General features: G+C 42.5%; 1 protein-coding gene across 2 annotated transcripts; it reads left to right on the forward strand.

Annotated features, from left to right (window-relative positions):
• Nucleotides 1-2244: 2244 nt before the first annotated feature.
• Nucleotides 2245-11221, forward strand: sik1 (salt-inducible kinase 1). 2 transcript variants are annotated; one of them, XM_056436941.1, is made up of 14 exons: nucleotides 2245-2324; nucleotides 2845-3039; nucleotides 3130-3246; nucleotides 5706-5769; nucleotides 5870-6031; nucleotides 6353-6477; nucleotides 6575-6698; nucleotides 6801-7021; nucleotides 7261-7410; nucleotides 7524-7634; nucleotides 7738-7963; nucleotides 8048-8302; nucleotides 8408-8597; nucleotides 8720-11221. In XM_056436941.1, exons 2-14 carry the CDS (start codon nucleotides 2899-2901, stop codon nucleotides 9228-9230), a joined length of 2397 nt encoding a protein of 798 aa, XP_056292916.1. In that variant the 5' UTR covers nucleotides 2245-2324; nucleotides 2845-2898; the 3' UTR covers nucleotides 9231-11221. The 2 variants fall into 2 exon arrangements, with proteins under 2 accessions (XP_056292916.1, XP_056292924.1); XM_056436949.1 differs by having other exon boundaries at nucleotides 2297-2357; nucleotides 2825-3039.
• The last annotated feature ends 16231 nt before the right edge of the window (nucleotides 11222-27452 follow it).

Consider the following 27452-nt stretch of genomic DNA (forward strand, 5'->3'; position numbering starts at 1 on the left):
AACACCTCCCCCTCTGTCCCCCCTGCTGAGCTGCACATCCACCGAGCCCTCAATAACAATGGGCTCCTCCACCCTCCCCCCTCTCTCTGTGACGACTGACCAGGTGAGAAGACAGCTGGAGAAACTACACCAGCGCAGAGCTGAAGGTCCTGATGGCATCAGCCCCAGGGTCCTAAAGACCTGCCCCACCCAGCTGTCTGGTGTCCTGCAGCACCTCTTCAACCTCAGCCTGAGGCTGGGGGAAGTCCCGGTGCTGTGGAAGACGTCGTGCCTGGTCCCTGTCCCAAGAAGTCAACACCATCTGGCCTCAACGACTACCGACCGTCGCCTCACCTCCCATGTGATGAAGGTGCTGGAGAGGCTGGTCTTGGCCCACCTCCGGCCGCAGGTGAAATCGTCGCTGGACCCTCTGCAATTTGCTTACCAGCCTCATGTGGGAGTGGACGACGCCATCATCTACCTGCTGCAACGAGCTCAGTCGCACCTGGATGGAACCGGTGTCTCTGTGAGAGTCACTTTCTTTGACTTCTCCAGTGCATTTAACACCATCCAGCCACTGCTGCTGAGTGAGAAGCTGCGGTGGTCGTGTGGACGCGTCCACCATCTCCTGGATCACTGACTACCTCACAGGCAGACCACAGTTTGTCAGAATGGGCGTGTGCTGTCTGGAACGGTGGTCAGTGATGTTGAGCCCCACAGGAACTGTTCTGTCTCCTTCCTCTTCACCCTGTACACCAGTGACTTCCAGTACAACACGGAGTCATGCCATCTGCAGAAGTACTCTGATGATTCTGCAGTGGTCGGGTGTATTAGGGATGGACGGGAGGAGGAGTACAGGGCAGTGGTGAGTGACTTTGTAAAGTGGGCCGATGAGAACCACCTGCGGCTGAACGTGGCCAAGACCAGAGAGATGGTGGTGGACTTCAGGAGGAAGGCGACAGCTCCTACACCTCTGAGTGTCCTGGGAGTGGACGTGGACATGGTGGAGGAGTACAAGTACCTGGGCGTCTCCATCGACAGCCGACTGAACTGGAAGGCCAACATCAACGCTGTGTACAAGAAGGGATGAGTCGACTCTTTTCCTGAGAAAGCTTCGATCCTTCAACGTGTGCAGCAAGATGCTGGAGTTATTCTACCAGTCGGTTGTGGCCAGTGTGCTGCACTTTGCCATTGTCTGCTGGGGAGCAGCATCGGAGCCGGTGACACCAGCCGTCTTAACAAACTGGTTAGGAAGGCTGGCTCCATCAGCGGCTGCCAGCTGGAGCACCTGGAACAGGTGGTGGAGAGGAGGACGTTGAAGAAACTGGTGTCCATATTGGACAACCCGGACCACCCGGACCACCACCTCCTACAGGGACAGAGGAGGACTTTCTCCAGACGTCTCCTCACGCTCCGCTGCCACAAGGAGAGATACAGGAGAACATTCCTGCCGACGGCTATGAGGCTCTACAACAGTTCACCTCTTGCCAGATCACCCTAACCCTTCTTATATTTGTGTTTTTTATTTTTATTTTTATTCTTGTGTGTTGCTGCTACTGGCTCGACAAATTTCCCCTTGGGGATTAATAAAGTATATATCTATCTATCTATCTATCTAATAACACAAAATGAGCTGGATAAAATAAAATAGGCTATACATCAATCAAACAGATTAAATAGCACATGACATGTGATACAAGAATGAGTATGTTGGAGAACCTTCTAGTTTCGATTATTTTGCAAGTAGCACCAAATAAAATAAAATGGCGTTCAAAACCAAATTCAGCTAACTGAGCATCAGCAGTCGCTTCCTGTTTCTGTTTCTGCTGGAGTCGCCCGCGCAGCCGGGCTGTGAAGTGAGCGCGAGGCAGCCCGGCAGAGGGGAACATCACGTGGTGACACATCTCTAGAACTGACGTCATCGTCCCCATCTCCAAGCAACCCCTCCATCAGCACTTACGTCACCGAGCGCCCGAGCCGCGCGGTTGCCCAGCAACCTGAGCCTTGCGCTCGGGCCCGGCCTTGCCTCGCACCCAGCTCGAGGCTCTGACGCGGGTGTGACGTTAATAAGGTGGGTATCAATTTGTTATGGTGGCGGAGGGAGGGAGGAAGAGGAGGAGGAGGAGGAGGAGTTCCCCCTGTGAGTGCCGAAGCCCTTTTCTCTGCATTCCGGCGGAGCGCACAGCTACACACCGGCCGCAGCCGAGTCCCGGGCCGAAGACTGGCAGTCAAGACTCAACATAAAGAGGAAAAGTTGCTCCGCGCGGGTTTTTCTACATTTATTCACCGCCGCTGTCGCGTTGCTTGTGGAATGTTTTACGTCTTTTCCGAGAGCTGTCTGCACGGTGAGAGGAGGTGCTTTATGCCCGTTTATTAAGGTAACACGAGACTTTACTATACCTGATATTCACGTTTCCGTCATTTTGTAATTTTCTCACAGTCTAAAGCTATTTTTTGGATGTGGTCATATAAGTTTGATCTTTTAAACTTTTTATGAAATAGTAACAAAAAGTCCCTTTTTAATTTAATTACGGGTAATGGATTGGCATTAGGGAAATATGTGTTATATAATATAATTATCAATTGTTAAGCCGTATTAGGAATTGTTTGTACAATTTAAATCCTTTTTCATTATAGAATATGTTGTACCACACTCACTATACTTTCTCCTTCTGAACTCATTGTACAAGAAAGTTTTCGGCTGCTGCACCATATGTTAAGCCTAAAGCGCCACATGCTGTATAGACTTACTTGTCTTTATTTGGACAAAAACACCAGCCACATGTAACGTAATGTAAAACTGTATTTGTCAATATCCAGTCAAATAAAAAGCAGTGAAATACAGGTTTTCTTTTGTCTCTGCAGGTACGAAAGATTCCCAACGCTGTAGCTCCAGACCGCTGGTGCACCATTGTGGTCATGAAAGAGAACGGCCCAGCGCAGTCCAGCCCTGCCCAGGGAAGGCCCCTGCAGGTCGGCTTCTATGAGATCATCCGCACCCTGGGGAAGGGAAACTTTGCAGTGGTGAAACTAGCCCAACATAAAGTCACCAAAACACAGGTCAGCAGCTGCCCTCCACAATGCTGTGACTGTATTTGCACATTTTCACAGATGCATCATTCTAATTTTTCAATTTTCAATTTCCTTTAGGTGGCGATCAAGATAATTGACAAGACCAGACTGAACCCCTCCAACCTGGAGAAGATTTACAGAGAGGTGCAGATTATGAAGCTGCTAAACCACCCCCATATCATCAAGCTCTACCAGGTGTGTGTTATCTTGCGCTTCTCTGTTGTTTCATGCATGCGTCCGTGTGTGTGCAGCAGGGAGTTATCCAACCCGTATTACATCGTCAACTGAATCCTGGTTCGGTGGCGGCTCTAAGTGCAGGGAGCCAACCTGAACGCACGCGTGAATCTGAGAGTAAAATGCAACGCTGTGGGAAACTTTGCAAAATGGGTCCGAATGTATTTCCCTCAGTAAAACAGTGGTGCGGAGCAATGTGCCTCATTGTTGTTGACATGTGGATGCAGAGGGGCCACATAACTAAGTGGTTTGGACAGGCTCGTTGTGAGCTGCTGACTCTCGGAGCACATTGAATCATAAGTACAGCACAACAGCATTAGTGCAATCCCCTTTGACCTCCCTGTCTGCGATTGTGCGTGTGTGAGTGCATGTGTGTGTGTGTGTGTGTGTCTGACTCTAAGAGAAAGACACTGAGAATAATCACGGCTACCAGTCAGTGCTTGGGAACAATGCAAGATGTGTTCAGTCCTCCGATGGTTGAGGTGATTGCAGAAATGCTGGAATCAGAGAAGAGTCAGGTGACCTATGATTAAAGATGTGTCCACAGGTCTGACCGTTAATCCCAATTATCATCTGTTTAAGCCAAGTGCAATGTGTGTGCACATCACGTGAAGGTTAATCATATTGAAGACTTCGAGAAGAGAATCCGCTTTCTTCTCCTGGAGAGCATTGTGGCACACGTCTGGCAAGAAAATACACACACACACACACACACACACGCGATGGCCATTTTGCTTTGTTTTTTACTCTGGACTTTTTCATTCTTTTTGAGGATTACTTCATGTTCAGTTTTGAGCAGATGATCTGTATTTACTGCAAATTAATGTCTTATAAAAGGATATGTAATTAATGCTATAATGGATAATCATTTCCAATCAACGTTCACAAGAGTTGTGGAAATGTAGTAGTAATATTAACAAATAATGTTAAATAATATAAAATGTTGAAATGTTCTGAGTCAAATTTGTGTTCAACATTATATTGTTAATATATATATATATATATATATATGTATTCACTATATAATGTTGAATATATGTTTATATATATATATATATATATATATATATATTCACAATATAATGTTGAATATAAATTGAATAAGGCTTATTATCAGCCAGTCCCTGTTAAAGATGCTATCACAGCTTTGAAGTCTAACATGGATGACCTCTGTCTGCATGTGATGCATCCTTTTTTGCCCTTGGGTTGGCAGAATTGCTGCTCGTCAGATGGTTGGTACTCGGTGATGGTAGAAGGCGATCTGTGACCTGTGGCCTAATAAATCAGCTGCTGCCTCCATTCTCTCACGGATCTCATGAGAGTGAAAAAAATGTTATTTTTCCTCTCAAGTCGAGGCTCGATGAAGCCTCTTTGTCTCAGCCTCTCTTTGACCTTGCATCAATCATACACTCCCCTCTCTTCCTCTTAAAACCCCAATATCCCACTGGTCCGATAGCACAAACCCTGCTGATCTCAAACCCACAGAAATGTATTTTCAATTTTAGTGGATCCCAATTTTCACAAATGTCAGGCTGAATTCTGAGAAAAGTGTAAAACACTGCACAATAATTCTAAAATATTTGCATGTGATAAAAAGGTGCAGCGAATTAAACATTGAGTCTTGGGTTTGAATATTTCTCATTCAGCTTCAACAACCTTAAAGCAACTCTATGGAAAATCAAAAGGAACACGTGGATAGTGAGGGCTTAATCTTCCTTTTGGGTCGGGTGAAGGGTCCTTGACGCGCCGTGCCTGTTCTTCAGAGCCGTGACGTCAGCTGCACCTCAAGGTGACAGAGCCCCAGAGAGCTGCCCTATCTCTCTGATAAAAGACGGCTCCCCGCTTCGAGGGGTCTGCGTCTTGAGTCATCCTCCTCTTGGTCTCAAAGGTTTTATTTTTAAGGCGGTGTTTTATGGTGGCCAGCAGCATTTCAGACGGGGCGTTTTGTCATATGACGAAAATTGGTTTCTGCTTATGAATTCCAAGAAAAGGATTGAGAATGACGTCTCCCATAAACGAATGTACTTATGGTGTTTTTGATACGCTAGAGTAGACAGCCCGTGTGAATGTGTTGTATCCATTGATAATAATTTAAACTGTGTGTGAAGGGATTTATGTGTTTCCCTTCTGGGTTTGTGGTATAAATGGGTTTTACAACATAATATGAATCCATGCAGGAAGTCCCTGACGGCTTATGCAACCGGGCCTTTCATGGAAAACCAGGGTGTTGGTGTTTTGTATGTGTGGAACAAAACTGTGGAGAATGAGATGCGGATTTTTTGTGGTTTGACAATATCTCATGCCAAGAGGTGCCTGGAGCGACTGAACCGGAGGACACAGAACCGGTTTGACTGTCCGGGATCAACAACTGCCTTTGACACAGTGGGTTTAACGTTCTCTCACTCTCTCATGTCTCTTAGGTCATGGAGACCAAAGACATGCTGTACATTGTAACAGAGTATGCGAAAAATGGAGAAATGTTTGGTGAGTTCAGCTTTTTAAATATATATTTATTGACTTTTATTTAAATTAATGTATAAAGGCAAAATCTCGACCTGAACTAAAATATAATGTTCCCCTCCAGACCACCTGACCTCAAATGGCCGTATGAGTGAAGATGAAGCACGAAAGAAGTTTTGGCAGATTCTCACCGCCGTGGACTACTGCCATCGACACCACATCGTGCACCGTGACCTAAAAACCGAGAACCTGTTGCTGGATGCCAACATGAACATCAAACTGGCTGGTAGGTCTGCCATTAACCGCCATCGTTCCACTAGTTAGTGGTTATCTGGCATGAAGGTGTACAACGCAGGACAACAGGTTCAATACTTCATAATGTTTTATATTCTTTTAATTTCCCCCTTTAACATTAAACGATTCAGAATCAAATGATTGTTGTTGGAAGACTAGACTGTTTATGATAAGTGATCTGGTATAAGAAAGTCTCTGAACATCACGATGATAAATTACAAAAGACATGAAAGGCGTCACGGCTCCTCATTGAACATAAAACAGACACGTTCGAATAACTAAAGAGTTTTGTGTCTCTTCCTGTGTCTTACAGACTTTGGATTTGGAAACTTCTACAATGGAGGGGAGCCTCTGTCCACATGGTGTGGCAGCCCGCCTTATGCTGCCCCTGAAGTGTTTGAAGGGAAAGAGTATGAGGGGCCGCAGCTGGACATTTGGGTAGGCTTTTAGAAGGAAAACATACACCGAATCATTCAATCCAGCATTCATTTTCTTCTTATGCTAATATTCTCCTTTTTGCTTATTGTATTTACAGAGCCTGGGTGTGGTGCTGTATGTTCTTGTATGTGGCTCTCTTCCATTTGATGGACCCAGCCTGCCTGCACTCAGACAGAGAGTCACAGAAGGACGATTCAGAATCCCTTTCTTTATGTCTCAAGGTATAATGGCAACACAATTGTTAAAACAATACGGCTAGTTTCCAATTCTGTCTGAATTCAAAGTGCTTAGAATCCCAAAAATAAATGTTTCGATCTCTCCAGACTGTGAAAACCTGATCCGTAAGATGCTGGTGGTAGACCCAGCCAGGAGGATCAGCATGGCCCAGATCAAGCAGCACCGATGGATGCTGGCGGACCCGACCGCCGCCCACCAGACCCTGAGCCATTCCCTGACTGAGGACAACTCCAACCTGGGGGACTACAGTGAGCCGGTGTTGGGCATCATGAACACACTCGGCATCAACCGCCAGAAGACTATCGAGGTGACTGAACGCAGTGTTTTAGAGCTTTGTGAAGATACGTCTCAAGAATATGTATTCTACTTTACAGCGGCAAGGCACGACACATAGTTACACCTGACTTTCATTCAAATAATACACGAAAGAGGGGAAGAGCTAAAGGACGCTGTGAAGAGAAGAGCTGGCTGTAATCTGGCATTAAGAGCCACAGATGGCAAACAAAGAGGCAACACCACTAATAATCTGCTTGTCTTCTTTCTCAGTCCCTACAGAGCAGCAGCTACAATCACTTCTCTGCTATCTACTACCTGCTGCTGGAGAGAGTTCGAGAGCATCGCACCCAGCAGCTGAGCCGCCAGTGTGGGACCTGGAGCCAGAGACCCAGGAGCACCTCCGACTCCCCCGGCCCAGAGGTGAGTGCTTTGGCTCGGTGTAATGAGCTTAAAAACGTACCGAGTCCTGAAGAAACCTCCTGCAGCTTTACACTAGAGGTCAAGAACACGGTGTCCTTTCTGTCTGCTTCTAGGTGATCATGGAGTCCACCGACAGCTTTAGAGCCACAGCGTTCTCCATTCCAGCCAAAAGCACCCCTCCAGTGTACCCGGAGGTGGAGTATGACCAAAGTGGATTGTTCCAGGTAAAAAACGACAACACTTCATATAATTCAGCAGCTCAGAGGTCAGGAGGCAAATACTCCACCTGTCAATGAGTAGCTAACAGTCCAACTCCTTCCCGTTCAGCGTGTGGGGTTTCCAGTGGAGGCCAGTCTGAACCGGCTGCTCTGGAACCGCTCCATTTCACCCAACAGCCTGCTGGAGACGAGCATCAGCGAAGAGGTGCGACCCACGGACCTGGAGGAGGAGGAGGTCACACAGACTCCCGGGCCTCTGCTCCCTCCCACCACCACCTCCCGCAGACACACACTGGCCGAGGTGTCGGCCTGTTTCCACCAGTGCAACCCTCCATGTAAGTATCTCGTCCAATAGCAATCGATCTACAACTCTGTCGCACCTGCAGAGTCTTAACTTCTTCCCTGTCCTCTTCGTGTAGGTATCGTGGTCAGTCCCTCAGAGGGTGCCTCTTCTGACAGCTGTCTGAAGTACTCATCCAGTCCAGCCCCCGCTTTTCAGGCAGCTAGTGGTGATATGTCGCCACTTCTGGCCTCTGGGACTCAGAGTGGAGCTCTGCTGCTGGCTGGAGCTCCCCTGAACCTCTCCTCCCACCTCCTGCCCCGGGCCCAAGGCGGCCTGCCCGCCGCCAGCTTCCAGGAGGGCCGCAGAGCCTCCGACACCTCCCTCACACAAGGTACAGGAGCGGGACCATAAAAGAGTGAGAGAGAGAGAAGAAATCATGTGTCACATTATCGGATCTAAGAAGGATTGCGTCACACTTTCCCATGTCTTTCCCCAGGCCTCAAAGCTTTCCGCCAGCAGCTGAGGAAAAACACACGCACTAAAGGGCTCCTGGGATTAAATAAGATCAAGGGTCTGACGAGGCAGGTATTCCCTTCACCCTCGAGTAACCGTGGCAGCCGCGGGTCACTGGGTCCAGCTCTCTGCGAGCACCGCAACATGCTGGAGGAGGTCCTGCACCAGCAAAGGTGAGACACGTGAAAACGATGACGCACGATTCTGTCGTCTCAAATCTGTCTGAGGGGACTTTGAAAAGAGAGAGAGAGAGAGAGAGAGAGAGAGAGTCTGATCTTCTGTCTCTGTTTTCCAGGATGCTACAGATCCAGCACCAGCCCCAGCCTCAGGTCCAAGCAGCTCCGACGGGACCGACACAGAATCCCTTGCTCTTTCTGGCCAAGCACCAGTCTCCATCTCCTCCACCTACAGCAGTGTTCGCTTCCTCCTCCATGTTCGACACGCCCACCCCCTCCGTCCCGCCTTCTCGGCGAGCTGCGGTGGTTTTACAGCACGACCCCTGGACACAGACCCTCGAGACTTCCTCCTCATCCTCCGCATCCTGCTACGCTGCCTCCCTGTCCCCCGTGGCCTCCGCCGCTTACCTTCTCGGGGCTCGCCTGCACATCAGCCAGCAAACGCACCCCCACCCGCACATCAGCCTCCAGCAGCAGCCCCAGCCTGCAACACAAGGCCCCTCCCCCATCGCCTCTAAACCAGCCGCGTGGAGCAAGGGCTCAGCCTCAGCCTCCAGCGCAGACCCGAGCCTGCAGGAGCTGGGTCTGGCTGCACAGCAGCAGCTCAGCAGCTGCGTGATGGTGAAGTAGAGCGCCGGCCATTGAGACCAGCAGCTGGAAGAAGACATCTTGATTTTGAGCCGAGAAGAAAAGAGAGCAGAAGTGAAGAGGAAGAACAAAAAAGCGGATGCAAGTGACAAATGTACACTTCATTTAACGACATGCGGTACACATGAGAATGTGTCCACACACGTGTGTTGTGGACACTTTTGATATCATATAAGCTACAGACTAAGTAATAACCAAACTCTGGACAAGACGTTGAACCAGTGTCAGAGAGCCACAGAAGCAATAATAGACTGAAAGACTCCCTTGAGTTAAATGAGAGCCGACTCTCGCCAACACAATTATTTCTCACACGTTTGGATTCAGCCTAAGTTCACTTGTGTTTGAATACAGGAAGGCTCCTTCTTCCTCATTATTTTTTGTCGACACTACGTGCGTCATTTCCTGTTCTCGATGTTTTTCACATGACAGAAGACCAAAATTTCATTTCTCCCACTTTGTTTGTCTTTTTCAAGAGACATTTCTCTGTAGCAGTGGAACATGCAGCGTATTGCCCGAAGCTTCTCTGAAGGACTCGATTAGTATTGAAACTGTGATTATTTTTGTTTTATTATAGCCACGCAAATGCTGCTTTTACCTCAAGTTGCAAAAAAAGACTGCTACATCCTGATCAGCCAAAAGACGAAAGATGCTGCCTGGCTGATTGAGTAAAAGCACAACAGGTACATCACTTTATATTATGTGGATACAGAGACCGTATTCCCTTCGTTTATTAAGCACCTTCTGCTTAGATGCTTTTACTACCTCCACAGGCAAGAATTTGGAAAGCTGTAAGAGAAAAAAAAAAATCCCGAAACAGACTGTGGGAACTGTGCAATATTTCACATTGAAATACAAAGGAATGATGAGGCTCTGCATTGTTTAGACAAAATGTACATTTGCCTGAGGTTGTTGTGTAATTACTCTGAATGTGTCTGTTTGCTGTAATAGCTAGCCTACTAGAACAGGTACTAGTTATGTAACGTAATAACACAATACTGTAGAATGGGTAGAAAGGCTCAAGGCATTTAAAAAATGCTGTTTCTTCATGCTTGTAGTTCTTTAACTGAAAGGAAGGAATATGGGTTTTTACCAAAGAGTGAACAGCACAAGTGGCGGGGGATCTATCGCCGACACACTACTGACTTCTCACTACGAAGGCTGTGTCCAAATGGAGCTCGAGCGTAGACGTCACATGATCTCCTTCGCTTTAGCTTTGAGAAAACTCCCATCGAAATCCCAATGCTACACATATTGTTAATACTTCTAGCATTTGCTACGGTGGTTTCCCTTTTACTTTTCTAGAAAAGAAGAAGAAGAAGAAAAAGAAGACTGAAAAAAATCCGAACATAGCAATACCGTGTTGTCTTCAGTTGTCCGTGCGTAGAACTGGTCTGCAACGAGCTGCTTCATGTGTGTCGTCAGAGGACGTGGAGCTGTCCGTGGGGTTTGATATGAGCTCTGTTGTGTCTCAACTTGTTGAAGAGCAGTGTTTATTCCAAACCTTCTGCGTTGGAAACATGCAGTGTTGATATTTTATATCCAACACATTTTGGTTGATTGCAATCACGACCAAACACTTGTGCCTTTGAACAAACTCCCGACCAGAGGTCGACGTCTCCGCTCGGTTAACGACCCTTTTTGATATCGTCTCCAACCTTCACCCTTCTCTACTCTGAATCTGACCTTTGAACTCGCTGTGGAGACAGAAGTAAGAATTGCACTTTATTTAAATGTTTTTGTTCCTCGTGATGACAAAAAATTCGCAAAACAATTGAAACACACGTGATGCAAATCTGGCGGATGACTCTTTTTGAGAAACTATTTCTTTTTTTTTCTTTCTCTGATTTGTTACTTGATTGTGTGTGTGTGTATGAAGGGAGGAAGAAAAGGAAAGGAAGAGAGAATGTTAGTTCAAGAAAATGTGTTTATTTATGTGGCTATTTATTTAAATAAAGTTAAACCCCTAAACTGTCTTTTTGAATGTTTTCTGATCATATGGATATTTTTACTGACATGGTCACTGAAGATTACTGTTCTCGACTTTTCACATGCAGTTGTGTTTTTTCGTTCTTCAGTTGACAAGATTATGAAGACTATTTTTCAGATTCTCATTTTTACTCTCATACATATAATTTTCTTTATTGTACACTCAACTTTTAGCACAGCCCTATACATCTGCATTTCACTGCAAATATTAAATATTCATGTGTTAAATAAAACCTTTGAACCTTTAAATGTAATGATCCATATGGTAAAACAATGTGAATTCAACACATCTTTAATAGTTTAACTGTTACCGGTAATCATCAGCACCAATAAAGACTAGTAATAAATCTGGAGCAACTAAAATTCATGTATTCCCAAATACTGTTTTATTTACTATATTATCATTTGATAGCGCTATTTAGGACTATTTTGTCCAGATTTTATAATTAATATAATTACCAAAAAATACAAAGGATGCAGAAGCATAAAATATTGCTGGACAGTTTAGACATGGGTGTAAAAACTATTAAATGGGCATCATCCTCATCCACTTACTGATGATGTGGCCCACTGATGATGTCCTGGTACCCTCTGATGAGGCTGTGATGCAGAGTGATGATGCAGTGAACCCCGACGACCCTCCTGCTGGCCATTATCCTGAGGATGGACAGGTCTGACGTAAAGCCAAACCATCCGTGGGCCAAATGACTTCTGCTCTTCACTTTTTTTGCTGACTCGTTATCTCAAGATAAAAGAAAGAACAGAAACTCCATTTGAACTGCACGTTCCAAACCTACACGTGGCGATGTGCAGAGTTACGCGGTATGGGGACACTTTACGAACACACACTCACACACATTTAACATATGGCCTGACATTCGACACTTGAGCCCTGGGGCAGCTGCTCGAGAGGCTTCAGCGCTAAAGGAACGCCATGCGTTTGACACGCAGTCATCGCAAACACATCAGTCATCATCAGCAGACGTGGCCTTAGCTTAACGCGCTTTCTCTGACAACAACACTGTATGACCATGTGATTCGTGGATGTTTGCATGTGTTGTTGTTGTTGTTATAATTCACGTATGAAATTCAGCTCGGAGTGTCGACATTAACCAGGAAACATCAAACTCAAAATCACTGAATGTGCTGAGATAAGACACAGAAGATCTGGATTGGCTGGACCGATATGTGAGTAAAGGTTCACAGGGAATACTGTACATCACAGGTGTCAAACACAAGGCCCGCGGGCCAAATCCGGCCTGCCGCATCATTTTATGTGGCCCCTGATGGCTTGAAAGACACATGATCACCTTTTCTTAAAGAAATTTAAGACAAATATCCTATGCTTTTATTTTGAAGGTTTCAAATTAAATGTATTTATGTTATAATATTAGAGAAATGTTCAAATGTACAATATTTCTACACTCAAATAAACAATAATCAAATGAAAAGAGAGTGTGGCCCTCGGTGAAAATGAGTGTGACACCCCTGCTGAACATGGACCAATAAGGGATGCCAAATATATGTTTAATTTTTAATGGAACATATTGGAATATATTATGATCACAATATTATTTAAGGCCACTTTATTGACATATTTGATGATGGTATCTGCTTTTAAACGTTTCCCTCCTTCAGTCTATATTATACTGTTCTGTATAAGAGCTGAGCTCTTATATTGACTTTGGTTAAAACTATTCCAGCAGCTTTGTAAATGTGTTTATATTGTTTTACTGATTTTTCTGGAATGAATAACTCTTTGCTTCCTTGGACCAATAATTGATGCAATAAGTAAGTGATATTGGGACATAACATCATTTGCAAATATTATCCGGGCTGCAGATTTGAGATAATGAAAGATTTTTTGGAATGAATCACTAAATACAGTTGTGTGTGTCAACATCCATCGACACCTGATCGACTGACTCGTGGGTTGACGTGCTGTTTGATTATCACAATCACATTTAAAAGATGATCCTTGGACTGGACTTCCACTTTCTGAACTGTCCTCTGAAATCAGTGAAATCAATGTGTGTCTGTCTGTTGAGTATCATCATCCATCTCAACAACAGATATATACTAATGATATAATATGATAAAGATATAATATAATGAGATTTAATAATAATTATATAATATTTATATTTAGTATTTTAGTATTAGTATTCAGTATTTTAGTATTAGTATTCAGTATTTAGTATTTAGGATTGTGTTTTGTGTTTTATTTTTTATTAATGCTCAAATGTGCACCCGCTGCTGTGATCCTGAAATGTCCCCACTGTGGGACTAATAAACGATTATCTAATCTAATCTAATCTAATCTAATACATATTTGAATAAAAGGAATTGTATGAAAAGTCTTGGATTTTAAAGGATTGTTTTTTTAATGCACTGTAATTCCCTCAAAGTAAAGCTGGTCACTGTAGTTTCTAGCAAACGATCCTATTAAAGCAGTAAACATTTTACATTGCATTTAAATTTGGTGTACGAGTTAGAGCTGCCCACTCTTAATGGTTTACTGTATTGGTAAAAGACAACAAAGATGGATTTGGTCTATTTTTGTAATGCTTTTATGAAGACACCTCTTGTAAACACACAATTTCAAGTTCTCTTTTTATGCAATTTTTTGTGGAGAGAATCAGTTTTACAAATCCTTCAATTAAATTCACTTCGTCAACAAAATTGTGTTATTTGATCAATAATCTATGTGGATTTGGATTTGAAGTGTTTATTATGAAGGAATGTGGTCTCAGAGTGCGGTTAATTGATGTGTTTTCAATATTTTGTTTGTATTTAGTAGATCCTTCAGGCTTTGGATGCACAGATAATACTTGTTATAGGGTCAATTATATTTGTTCACGATAAGAAACATAATAATACCAGCTATCTGCAGTATTTTTTATAATGGAACGTTCACCATTTAATAAGAGAAAAGCTCTCAACCAAAATTCAGAGAAGAGCAAAAGCATTTAGGGATTTCGACGGGACGGCGACGCACATAAGTGTGACTTATCCTATCTCCGCCTCGGCTCTCACACACACACACACACACACAATCAAAGGAAGTGAGAAAAATCCAAGTTTCCACACAGTGAACACTCAGAGACTTTCTCGTAAGTAACTTGGTTATGAAAAGTGAAAGTGTCGAGGTTTCCCAGAATCTATTTGAGTGGACTAAAGCAGAGGAGAGAGAACATGAAGAGAGGAAGTTAACGTCTGATGACAAAATGGAATTCAGTCATAAAAATGATGTCGGATTGTCCACGAGATCTGTTTAATAAAAAAAGGACGTTGTGGCACAGACGCTGCACACGTCAACCCACTATGATGCACACCGTCACAACAATAAGGCCTCTGTCGTGGGCTTTTTGGACCGCGGTGAGATTAGCCCTTTGCTGCTTGTGTATACGTGCTTCACTGCCAATAATCAAGCTCTCTGGCAGGATGACGACAATGGATGCAAGAGGATTTGTGGACCTCGAGGGGGTTCAGAGCAAAGTAAATAAACAACTGACTCTTACAAGAGATTCCTGCTGTGGGAACAGCAGCAGCCACAGGAACCTTTCAGAATAACATTACGGAGGCAACGGAGTTAGTTTGAGTTGTAGCCGGTTCAGAAAAATATTGATATATATTTCCATGATTACAATCTATCAAATGATGCTGCGAAAACAATGTAAAATATTGGACTTACAGTACATTCATCCGATGTCCTCAAGCGTAATGATAACGTTTCTCTGTAACTACTGGATGTGTAAATAGGATGTTCACCATTTAAAGTTAGATAGTGACGGTATTTAAAGGTGTGTTCACAGCTTGTTTCTGCTGTCCCCCAAACTTTAACAGGTTTTGGTCATCTTCATTAATGTGATATTTGCTGTTTTAGCTCCTTCGCTGGTAAATATTTCTCCTTACCTTCACTTCACCAAATCGAGGGTCTAAGAATAGAGGCCAAACCCTCTGATGCGAACCTGTGATCCTGGCCTGTATACACCGGGCGCCAACCTGTACTTATATCATGCTGTACTTATATCACTTATATCATGCTGTACTTATATCACTTATATCATGCTGTACTTATATCATGCTGTACTTATATCATGCTGTACTTATATCACTTATATCATGCTGTACTTATATCACTTATATCATGCTGTATTTATATCATGCTGTACTTATATCACTTATATCATGCTGTACTTATAACATGCTGTACTTATAACATGCTGTACTTATATCATGCTGTACTTATATCACTTATATCATGATGTACTTATATCACTTATGTCATGCTGTACTTATATCACTTATATCATGCTGTACTTATAACATGCTGTACTTATAACATGCTGTACTTATAACATGCTGTCCTTATAACATGCTGTACTTATATCATGCTGTACTTATAACATGCTGTACTTATATCATGCTGTACTTATAACATGCTGTCCTTATAACATGCTGTACTTATTTCAGGGGATTTGTTGATAAAAAATAATATTGTAAACCGTGTCCCCTTGCTTGCTTCTCAAATAACAATGCAATGCTAAGGCTGCAGACAATACTTGTTTGATGCATTGTTGTTTTGTCCATTTCATTAGTTGGGGACAGAGGTCGAGAGTGTAACTCAGCACACACCGCCGAGTGAATGGAGCCTGAGGGAGTAGTGGAGTATAATGCCTTCACTGGAATGCTCACACAAAGGCCAAAGCCAGCTGTACAATATTAACAGAGCGCAAAGTGCGTCATAGCCCTCACAGCTGACACCCTGTGTGTGTGTGTGTGTGTGTGTGTGTGTGTGTGTGTGTGTGTGTGTGTGTGTGTGTGTGTGTGTGTGCGCTTCCATTTAATTAATTATCAAGCACTGCTAACCTTCATACCTGCTTCCAAGTATATTTACTCAAGTTAATGTTTTGTAATTAAGTACAATTTACTACTTAGCCGTTCTACTTTATACATTTCAGAGATAAATACTGAACTTCTTTTACCTCATTACAGGTATTTTAATACTGGAGGTCCTGGTTCGGTTACAGATTATGCTTTTACAAACAAGACACATGCTACTGTGCTGGAGATGAAACTATCCAACTGTACACAGGATGTCTGTTAATATGTTTGTACTTTTATTCAAGTGAAATATTGAATGAAGGAAATTAATATTACGAAGTAAAAGACACAAGTACTTCTTTCACCTCAAGCACAATGGTTGATACTGTGTCTGTGTTGTAAATTGCATACTTACATACTATTCACATTCGGATGTAAAATCGACTGTGGTGTGCGTTTACACCGCATAGTCGATTTTGTATACACGAAAAATGCCTTCAGCTGACAGCACACACTCAAATGCCCCATAATGCATTTGTCTTGGTCGTGTTCTCGAAAATATTCTTGGATATTTAAGCGTGTGTTGTTGTTGACAGGGCTGCACGGTGGTTAGCGCCGTAGCTTCACAGCAAGAGGGCTGTATATATATATATATATATCCAGCTTTTTCCATCTGAAAAGTTATGATATAACTTTTATTTTATTTTAAATTTATTTAACCAGGAAATGCCTCATTGACATTAAAAATCTCCTTTACAAGAGAGTTCTGGTCAAGACAGCAGCAGCACATTACACAAAGTTTCAGACAATACAACATAAAACAGTGACAGACAATATATTAAAAAAAGAAAGATCATTGTTTTAGATCGCAGCATGAATAAAACTAAAACTAAGACTCAAGTCATCATAACCCAGTTCCAGGTACACATACCTCAGTCAAAGAAAACATCTACAGCCAGATGAACCTAACCTCCCACTCTTTTAATCTATTTTTAAAAACACCTAAAGCGAACCGGTTCCCGTGGACCCAGATCAGACTGCAGCAAAACCTCTTTTTCCCATTTCTAGACGGACGTTAGGGACGGAGAGCAAGAGGAGGCCTTGTGCAGAGGTCACAGAGCGAAGACGGTAGCTTCCAGGACTTTTCGGTTGATTGGAGACTCTAAATCTCCCGTAGGTGTGAAGGTGAATGGTTCTCTGTCTCTACATGTGGGATAAACTGGTGACCCGCCTTCGCCCCAATCTCAGCTGCATCGCCTCCAGCGACCCTAATAAGCGGTTCGGTGTTGTTGACATAAATATATATTATGACATAATTTGTTTAGCTGGCTGAAATATTATCAGGACGTTTTGTACACCAAAATTCTTCACTAAAAGGACATATACTTGCAATCACCCAGAACATTTGACAGAGTTTGGACGGTGGCTCGTGAAAGAAAATCGGACGCATGTGTTCTAGAAATAATAGGAGATGAAATTTGGGACCTCAGTACTTCTTAAATCCTGACAATAGCTCTGGACATCTATATATATATATATATATATATATATATTTATTTAGATATATATTTATCTATATTCATAAATATATATTAATATATATATATTTATATATATATATAACGTGGCAGTATCTTGTCAGATTTCTACAATACAGAACAATTACTCATGCCCAGCTAGTATTTTTAGCTATGCCTTAATTCTGGTTACGGGTGTGTGGATATAAAGACCAGTGTCTCCTCCCCAAGTGAGAAAGTCAAGACTACTTGTGTGTTTATCATCAACAAGTGAACTCAAAATGTCCCAAGTGTAAAGTATCCCCAGCAAGTTGCTGTCTAGTGGATACAGAGTTCCCTCAGGCTTGAGTTTATAGGATGATTTGTGATGTTTTTCGACACATGACAGGCTCTAAAACGTTAATTTCAGTTTAAGGCCATGTGATTAACAGCATGGCCGGGCTTAGTCACTTCCTCCAGTGGTCCCATGAGCTTGAGGAAAATCAGTTTTATTACAGTCATAGGCGCCTGAGCGACGGAGTAAGTGGAACCCACATCAATGATCATTTGACTTATTTCAGCAACGGACTTAAAGTTAATATAAAATCACATATCTTGGATCTCCCTTTAAAATACTGTTACACATTTGGCTGTGCACTTTATTTGATATTTGATATTCTTCTGTACATTTAATATGTTTCAATTATTGCACTGTGTTTATTGTTGTTGATTGTTTAAGGTTATTGTCCCACGTTGCACCACCCACCATGACACATTCCTCCTATGTGAAAACATAGTTCTGATTTTGATATTTATAATATCATTATATAAAATATATTATATAAAATCTTGAATCTTATACACATTTACCTCAAAGACTAGCAGTTTCTGGACCAACTCAACAAGATGGGATGGATAGATGCCTCACTACATACAACCTTTAAGGAGATTTGTTTTACATTTTTTTTTTATATTGCCAACCTTATCCTTGAACTCCCTTCTCAAAAAGTCCAAATGGAACGAGATTGGCTGCTCTAGAGCGTCAGTAGAGTTGCGTCTGCATCTCATGGGATTCAATGCATTTTCCTTACTTTCTTTGCTGCCCATTGAAACCTTTATCTCCTTTAATCTTCATTGTTTCATATATCTCTGCACAGACTTTGAACAACACAAGAGAATAAGAGGAACAATGCTCACGGAGAGGAGTCACAGTGCCTCGCTGCACCGCGTGGTTGTATCCTGACACAGGAGTGTCAGAAGTTGTGTCTCTGTGGAAACTCGGAGGATTGAAGTCAGACGGTAGGTGCGTCACTGAGCTCCTCTTACATTTGGCTTGTGACACCACAGACAGTGCTGCTGCTTTGTTGATGCGAGGCCACATGTTGCAGGTGGGTATCGTGGGCCCCGTGAGTCTGACCAATGCTGGGTAGCACCCGCCCGCATGCCCCCGGCTTCTTTCTACACCACAAAGAAAACCGCTAGTTATTAAGACTTTTTAAAGAAGAAATCATCTGATATCAATGCTGCTATTGATATGGGTGAACTGGATGTCTTCATGACCTCTTAAACTCTTTGATAGATGTCCATGAAATTTTGTTCAAGCGTTCATCTGGAACCAACATCATCGTTACAATTCTAATTTATCATATTCTAGCCAAAGCATTCAAATAAATGAATATTTACTTTACAAACATTGTTATCTCCTCTGCAATTTTGCCGCACGACAGAATGTTTAAACTACCACAAAATACAATAAAATAAATAAAACAAAATGACACACATGATTATAAATCCCATTCCAATAAGTGTTGCATTTCATAGAGTCGACAAATATCGACATCATGTGCTTCATGAGTCGAGCCATTGCTGATATCACACGTTGAGTTCAAAAGTCAGAGGATACATATATTGGCAGTTGTTATTTGTTAATGACATTTCTATTCCAGATTCCCATGAGGATCCCTTGAATTGTGAGCAGACACATTGTGTACTGGGCAACTCACCGGGAGTTAGAACAATGCACAGACCATTTCTTCTCTGAAAACACACTGAAATGCACATGACTCATGTTGTAATGTTGCATTTGAGCTCTTAACACAATAATCTGCATTAGTTTTTTTTTCCTGCAAATGCAGAATACAAAGTATTCTTTATTTCTACATGAAAGTGTACTTACAAGTTTCATGAGATTTTCATGAATACTTGATGCTTTCATCACTTTACTGCCTCAAAGCTGCATCTCCTTCTACCTCTGCTCCATAATAAAAACTATTTAGCCTGCAGAGGCCAAACGTGGTCACAACCGGTGCCTCGTGCTCTCCCCTCAATAAACGACTCCTCTATTTTGCTCCGCCTGGATGCGGCGTGTTTGTTTATGCGTGTCACCGTTCTGTCCGTCTGTCCGTCTGTCTTCCTGACTGTCACCTCCCCGGCCTGCAGGCGACACATGGAGTCATCGGCCTGCACTGACGTCAGCTGCTCCAGCTCCACAATGCAGCCGACAGTCTGCAAGATGTTTACAAGTCTTTCATCCCCTCAGAGCGGTTGCTTATACAAGATGCAGAGAGCGTGTGTGTGTGTGTGTGCGCGTCTAAGTGGGTTATGTGTGTTTGGGTCGAGGATTAGGACAGGGGTTGACATTAGTACCACACATTGTTTGAGACAAGAAGCCGTATAATTTTATCCCAGACCATCAGTCATGAGGCTCTGTGGAATGTGTCTCGGTAATTAACGGTCACAGAGATTCTTGGTGTTCTTTTGGTCTTGGTTTACTTATTTTCTGTCACATACTCAGATTCTGTGTCACTTTGTAAATCCACTGCCCGGCGGTGTGTCTGTTCATTCACGAAACTTGGCCCCCACATATCAACGCTGCTCGGTTGTATCACGAATATTTCCCGCCTCTGCTGCACAAAGTTATTGTATGACCTCAAGTCAAAGGACAGGAACATGCCCTCTGTTCAAAGGAAGTTAGCGCACATCCTGTTGACGTCATGACGGCGTGTTGATTTTTGCCGTTTCGCTGAGAGGAAAAATTGACAAGATAGTTCACTCCTCACTGGTCACACCTGTTTGGAAAATGAGGGTCCTAAATAGAAAAGGAAGTTCGGAAGTTGATTCAGTATTTCCCCAGTTTCGCTCCAGCCCGGTCTGTTAAAGTACCTCCAGTAATAAAGCAAAGCTGGCAGCAGCTCTCAAGGGGCATTGAGCGGGAAAACCCTCTCACTCAGTGACAGTCTGGAGGCATTGACGTAAGAGACGAATAAAACAGATGGGAGGACGGGGGCTTCCAGAACGGAAAGGCTCCTGAATCCGCATCTCTCCCATCATCTCGCACAAAAACATCAACAAACACCTATCCCACCTTCACTTAGTCATTCACAATCAAAGAGGTATTCAGATTCTTTACTTAAGTAAAAATGCTAATTTTACCAAAATATAAATCCGACATTCAAAACACTTTAGAATATGTACATAAACCTGTTTTTCCAATACCGTCTGTCATTTTCCTTGTGCAAACAGGTACGAATCTGACTCTTGAGGTATGTTGCGTGTTATTCTAAACATTTACTTAATAAGTAAATAAAACATTGTTGATTAAATGATTCGTTAGAATTTCGCTCGTATGTACGGTACATTGTTCTGGGATTATTATTATTAGTGCTGAAGTAATTTGTATGCTGTGTTTCAACTGCTAATTTTATTGTTGAGTAGTATAATCTACAAGAATAATCTCCTAGTGGATTTTTAAACATTTTATTTAGCCTAAAAAGTAGTATGATTTTCTAAAACCATAAAGGAATTTTAAAAAATACAACACTCGCCTCTGAGATGTAACGGAGTGGAAAAATAAAGTAGCATAACATGGAAATCCTTCTCAAATTTGTACTTCAAATCAACAGCGCACAACCTGCCACCTCGCTGCGATGTGCTGATAGAAGATGCGTCTCATAGCAGCTGTGTGAGAGGCCACACACACTGATCTCACATGTCGACAGCGAGCCAGCGGTTTCTAGCTAACGGCGCTAACGGGGCAAACTATGGCCAAAGTGCTGGCTCGCTAGTGTTCACCTGAGGGAGAAGCCGTCGGGGGGGCGCTGCGCTTACACAACGGCGCTGTCGGTTAGCTCGATATTATCAGATGAGAGCGGTGCGCGGCGGCGGCAGTAACGTGCACTAAAAGCACACACGGCCTATGTCAACAAAGCAAGAAGCAGCTTGGACAACAACTTGACTTCTCTGCTCAAGTAGACACTACCCCACGATATCTTTATGACTATTATCCATAGATATTAATCATTTGCTGCTATATTAATGTGCATAATGTTAACTTTTCTTGAAAAGTAGTGTTATTGTTTTATGCTAAATAAAGGTGCTTTAATTTTGCGTAGCCGTGGAATAAACCTCAAGAACACATTTCAAAAACAGTTCTTCGAGGCTTTAGCTCGAGTTACATTAGATTAATTTGGCCGGAGCTCATCCATAACATCTTACATTTAGTACTTTTTCTCCCAGGAAGTAGAACTGATGGATAGTTATTACAATAATTGTGGACGTTTTTTTAATGTTTATGTTTAGCCTGTCTGTGTGTGTGATGATTGTCTTCTAGGACTGAAGGGATGTTGTGACTGTGACTCGTTCTTAGGTTCCTGGAGGAATAAAGCTAATTAATTGCTAACTAACTGCTAACTAACTGCTAACTAACTTACTTTAGTCTAAATCTATTAGGAGAACCAAGTTGGCAATTCAACAATTTGACAACAGATGCAGATAAAAATGAGCCGTTTGACTAAATCTGACACATTAATATCATGATTTATGTTATTAATAGTGTAAAATGTCAAATATAAAAGTCTGCAAAGTCTACTAAATCATATTTTATGTTGTGAAGAGGCTCTCCAGAGACACACATTAAAGCATGTAGTTTAAGCAGCTCACAGTCAAGCCAAATGTTTTGCTTTAAATCCTATAAACGTTGTACAAATTATTGATTTTTTGGACAGTACTTGTCAGAAGGTTGTATTATAGGGCGACTGAGGAAAGCTTTGGTAATGATGATTTGATTGAAACAGACTAAAGTGCTCATTGTGATAATCTCATGTAACGAGCCTTTCAAAAACAGTGAGGGCCAGAGATAATCTGTTAATGGATGTCTGATTTTAAAAACATTTTTAATTCTAAAGTCTCTGTGACCTTCAGATGAAGTGTTCCTCTGTGTTACAAGACAGACGGCCTTGCATGTCATAAAGTATTGAAAAGCTGCAGCAGCTGCACGGCCTGAACTCCGGGTTTTGAAAGAGAAAAGCCCGACTGTCCCCCGAGAGACACCTCCACACAGCCTGGAGAGCACCGTCTGTCTGGGGGAGCTGACACGGCACCACAGTCTGACTCACAGCAGCTCTCCGCTCCATCTAATGCACCACCTCTGCCCTTCACGGCACATCAGCCTCAAACTCTTCGACTGGGTTTGTCTACGTGTGAGTCGGTGAGCCTGTCGCCACGTGCACGACTCACACTGCTTTTTTGTGATCAAATCTTGTATTGGTTTTTCGAGATATGCACATGCAAAGGAAAAGATGTACACGTTGTATGTATACAAAATGACTCAGACAAAAACATTAAAATAAAATAAAAAAGAATATACAGGACTGTCTCAGAAAATTAGAATATTGTGATAAAGTTCTTTATTTTCTGTAATGCAATTAAAAAAACAAAAATGTCATGCATTCTGGATTCATTACAAATCAACTGAAATATTGCAAGCCTTTTATTCTTTTAATATTGCTGATTATGGTTTACAGCTTAAGAAAACTCTAAAATCCTATCTCATAAAATTTTAATATTTCCTCAGACCAAGTAAAAAAAAGATTTATAACAGCTGAGTGTTTGTCAAGGCTCAGGAAACCCTTGCAGGTGTTTCGAGTTAATTAGACAATTCAAGTGATTTGTTTAATACCCTACTAGTATACTTTTTCATGATATTCTAATATTTAGAGATAGGATATTTGAGTTTTCTTAAGCTGTAAGCCATAATCAGCAATAAATCAGAATAAAAGGCTTGCAATATTTCAGTTGATTTGTAATGAATCCAGAATGCATGACATTTTTGTTTTTTTAATTGCATTACAGAAAATAAAGAACTTCATCACAATATTCTAATTTTCTGAGACAGTCCTGTATATAAACACGGGTAGACATGCAAAAACCTTCACACATATTTACATATATATGCACATACCTGCATACCCTAATACACACATATACATAAATACTGTAAATGTACCCCCCTCCCACTGTTGGCGACGCCCACCCCCCTCATACATCTCCAGATATTATATAAGGGGATGTATTATATTATGTTACAACTATATATATTGTTGAATGTTGCTTAAATCCATGTACCAGGATAAGATAGTTCTTTCTTTAGCACCATGTATTCTGGCTATTGAAAGCTCCATATTCACTATATCAAGGGACTCACACTGTTGATACTTAGCACAACGAAAGTGTCCCTGAATGTATCCATCCATCATTTTCACATTTCCAGATCCCCCTCTCCAAATAAGTCTTAACCCTAAACTTTGATGATTTACATTGTGGGGACTTTGGCGCCTTTTGGGGAGGTAGTACACACAGAAATGAACAACATGAGTCACACCCTCCTCCACAGCTACACAGGAAAGCAAATGCACATACATGATGGTGTTTTTAGAACATTTTGTTCTTCCCTATTTGGAATCTGGATCATGTACAGCTTGTGTGTGTGTGTGTGTGTGTGTGTGTGTGTGTGTGTGTGTGTGTGTGTGTGTGGTTCATACTGCTTGCCTCCAGAGCCCCCTCACTACATTAGTTTTAAAACAGAGACAGTGTGGTTTAACAAGCAGCCCGCTGATAGTTTGAAGGTATTTATTGATCAGCAGCGAGTCCTGGTGATAGCGTTAAGTCCCCACGGTGAAGTTGCAGGGTTCCCACACCCACTCAAAACCTGGTATTTCCTGAATGTCGGTTTATTAACAGCCGCTAATGTCAACAAGCTAGTTATTCAACTTCATTTCTTCCCGGATGAGCAATCGCATCCCGCAGTTCAACACACAGGTAACGAAGAGAAATACACAATATCAAAAGATGAGTAAAGTATCTTGATTATATTAACATAAAATTTCATTTTGTCCTATAACGTATATTAATAATGACGGCGTTGTTCACAGCTCTCAGGCCAAAACAACCCAGAGTGTCTTTTAAACTGGAATAGTTAAACACTTGGCCGACATTGCAAGCCCAGAGAGAGAGAGAGAGAGAGAGAGAGAGAGAGAGAGAGAGCTTTTTATTTTATCTAATTCTACTTCTTCTTCTTTTTTCAAGCATTTAAAAGTGTTGTTAAACTTTAAATGTGCTGGATTTACTGTATGAACTGGAGATGATCACAGATTTCCTATAAGTCAAACTCAAATCATCTTTATTGGAATTTTTCCATTTGTGGGACATACAGAAGATCAAAAGTGTGTTTGTCTCTTGTTTGACACAAAGTGAGTAATATTAAAAGTGTTAAAAGTGATGAAATTGCTATAAGCCGAGAACTCGTTCCAGAATGCAGAATGTCCTTCTTTTTAAATAGGGAGAGAGAGAGAGAGAGAGAGAGAGAGAGAGAGAGAGCAGAGCAATAACAGACACAGAGGACTCTCTTCAAATAAAACAAATCTAGACTTTTATTTATCCCCGTGGGAAAATTCTTTCCTGCATTTGACCCGCCGTTGGAGCAGTGGGCTGGAGTGAAGCGCCCGGGGAGCAACTGGGGGTTCAGTGCCTTGCTCAACGAGACTTAGACATGAACTATGGGGAGAGCGAGGAACCCGAGACCGTGTGGTGACGGGACGACCGCTCTCCCCCTTAAGCTACAGCCGACCCCGTTTCTTCAAAGGCCGACCGTAAGAAAATATGTGAAACAATAAACACATTTTGGCAAACAACACGACTGCAAACTGCATCCTCCCGCCCCTCCTAATAAAGGGCAAAGGTTAGTTTCAAACTGCTGTGTTCTCCCCGCAGGGGCCTGAGTGTGACGCAAGACAGAAACCACAGCAAACAGCTGCTCTGCCCTCCGCCCGTTGGACTTTTCTTCTCTCTAATTCATTTAATTGCACGCTCTCTTTGCGTGTGTGTGTATCTGTTAATCGTTATTTATACCAGCTATATCTCTGTCTTTTATCTATTTTCACGTGTAAGGGGAACAGGATGATGCAAGTGGGAGAGGACATGGAGCAGAGAGGAGATGAGAGCCGGCTCTCTGTCGATTTACAAGACGACGCACTCGTGATTTATACGTTTTGACGAAGCGATGACGCAAAATGAGAACATTCAAACCAGGACTTGTGCTTCCTCTCCGCCTCTACCTCCTGCTCCCACTGCACGGCCTCATAACAACCCTGTGATTCCTCACAATGTTCTCCATTGTGCTCTGTTCCTGTCGGCGAGAGGAGGCATTTCCTATCAGGAGTCAACCCCAGGATCCCTTCGACTGCTTTTCCGAAAAAAAAACGTCTGTTCTTAAGGGCAAAGTCATCCGAGGGGGAATCAGAGTTGCCTATGACCTTCACCAGGAGAGGTCATGCAGAACAATGAATTTTCACTCTGAACGAAGAGTACTTGCAAGTAACTATTTGAAGGCTGTGTATGGATTCAGGAGCGCAATTTCAACATTATCATATTTGTTGTATGCCGTAAAGGTATTCATTCAATTGCTTAAAATATATAAATTATTAGGGCCTTTCGTTGCTCCTGTGCCTACAGTAGACTACACGTTGTCCTGGGTGGTGTTAACGGCTACTGTTGGTGCATGTGGATAGCTGTGAATATGTGCTTTGACTAATTGTTCTGTAATTGGTTATATAAAAAGAGAAAAGTTTTCCTATTTTGGGTTTAAATTGGAAAATATCTCAGAATTTAAAGCCTAATACCTAATAGTCCCTCAGATAAATATTTCCAAGAGTAGAGTAGATTTGTATCAAGCACAAATTTCCACATCCGGAGCCCATTTTGTTTTCTCTTTGAGTTTTTCATTACTCAAAATTAGTTTATCATAGTTTTTTAATTTTGTATTTATAAAGTCGGAAAAAACCCGGAGGGTCTATCCAGAGAAAACACTCAGTTTATTGTGCGGGTGCTCTCGGGACACGCTATTTTTCATCATTAAACTCTGAATCTATTTCCAACCCTATTGAGGAATGACATGGAAATTATCAAAGTTTGAACCGACTGGAGGGCTGACGCAAGCTTTCTAGGCGAAGGGTTATGACGGCAAGTGCCATGACCCAGTAACTCCACTCCGATGAATAAATAATGGTGTGATGGGCTGTACCATCAGGGATGTTATTGACACTGCCTGTGGCAGCGAGGGACGAAATGCCTGAGTCTTACTCGGTGACATAACAGTAGGCAACGGCCCCGTGATGAGGGTCCTCCGTCACTGGCAGGAGGGCTTAGAAACTGTCATTCACACCACAGTGTGTGTGTTTGTGTGTGTGTGTGTGTGTGTGTTTGTCACTGTCAACCCAGTGTTGACAGGCACATTTATTACATCTCAGAGGGCTTTACAGTCTGTACACATACGACATCCCTGACCTTTGACCTCATATCGGATCAGGAAAAACTCCCCCAAAAAAACCTTTCACAGGGAAAAAAGGGAAGAAACCGTCAGGAGAGCAACAGAGGAGGACCCCTCTCCAGGATGGACAGAACAATAGATGTCATGTGACCAGAAGGAATCATTACAGAGTTACATAAACACATTCAATGAGTATAACAGAGTGTATGAATAGTTGGCAGTAGTCATGGACCACGATCAAGACCTCCATGATCCATCAGGCAGATGGAGGTAGAGAAGAGGAGTGGGCGGGGC

Source organism: Pseudoliparis swirei, chromosome 2 (assembly GCF_029220125.1).
Source record: "Pseudoliparis swirei isolate HS2019 ecotype Mariana Trench chromosome 2, NWPU_hadal_v1, whole genome shotgun sequence".
NCBI classification, from domain to species: domain Eukaryota; kingdom Metazoa; phylum Chordata; class Actinopteri; order Perciformes; family Liparidae; genus Pseudoliparis; species Pseudoliparis swirei.

Coding starts and splice junctions, on each gene's coding strand:
- sik1 (XM_056436941.1), top strand. CDS start 2,899: ATGAAAGAGAACGGCCCAGCGCAGTCCAGCCCTGCCCAGGGAAGGCCC. Junction 6,699..6,800: donor CCCTTTCTTTATGTCTCAAG/GTATAATGGCAA, acceptor CGATCTCTCCAG/ACTGTGAAAACCTGATCCGT. Junction 7,964..8,047: donor CCACCAGTGCAACCCTCCAT/GTAAGTATCTCG, acceptor CTCTTCGTGTAG/GTATCGTGGTCAGTCCCTCA.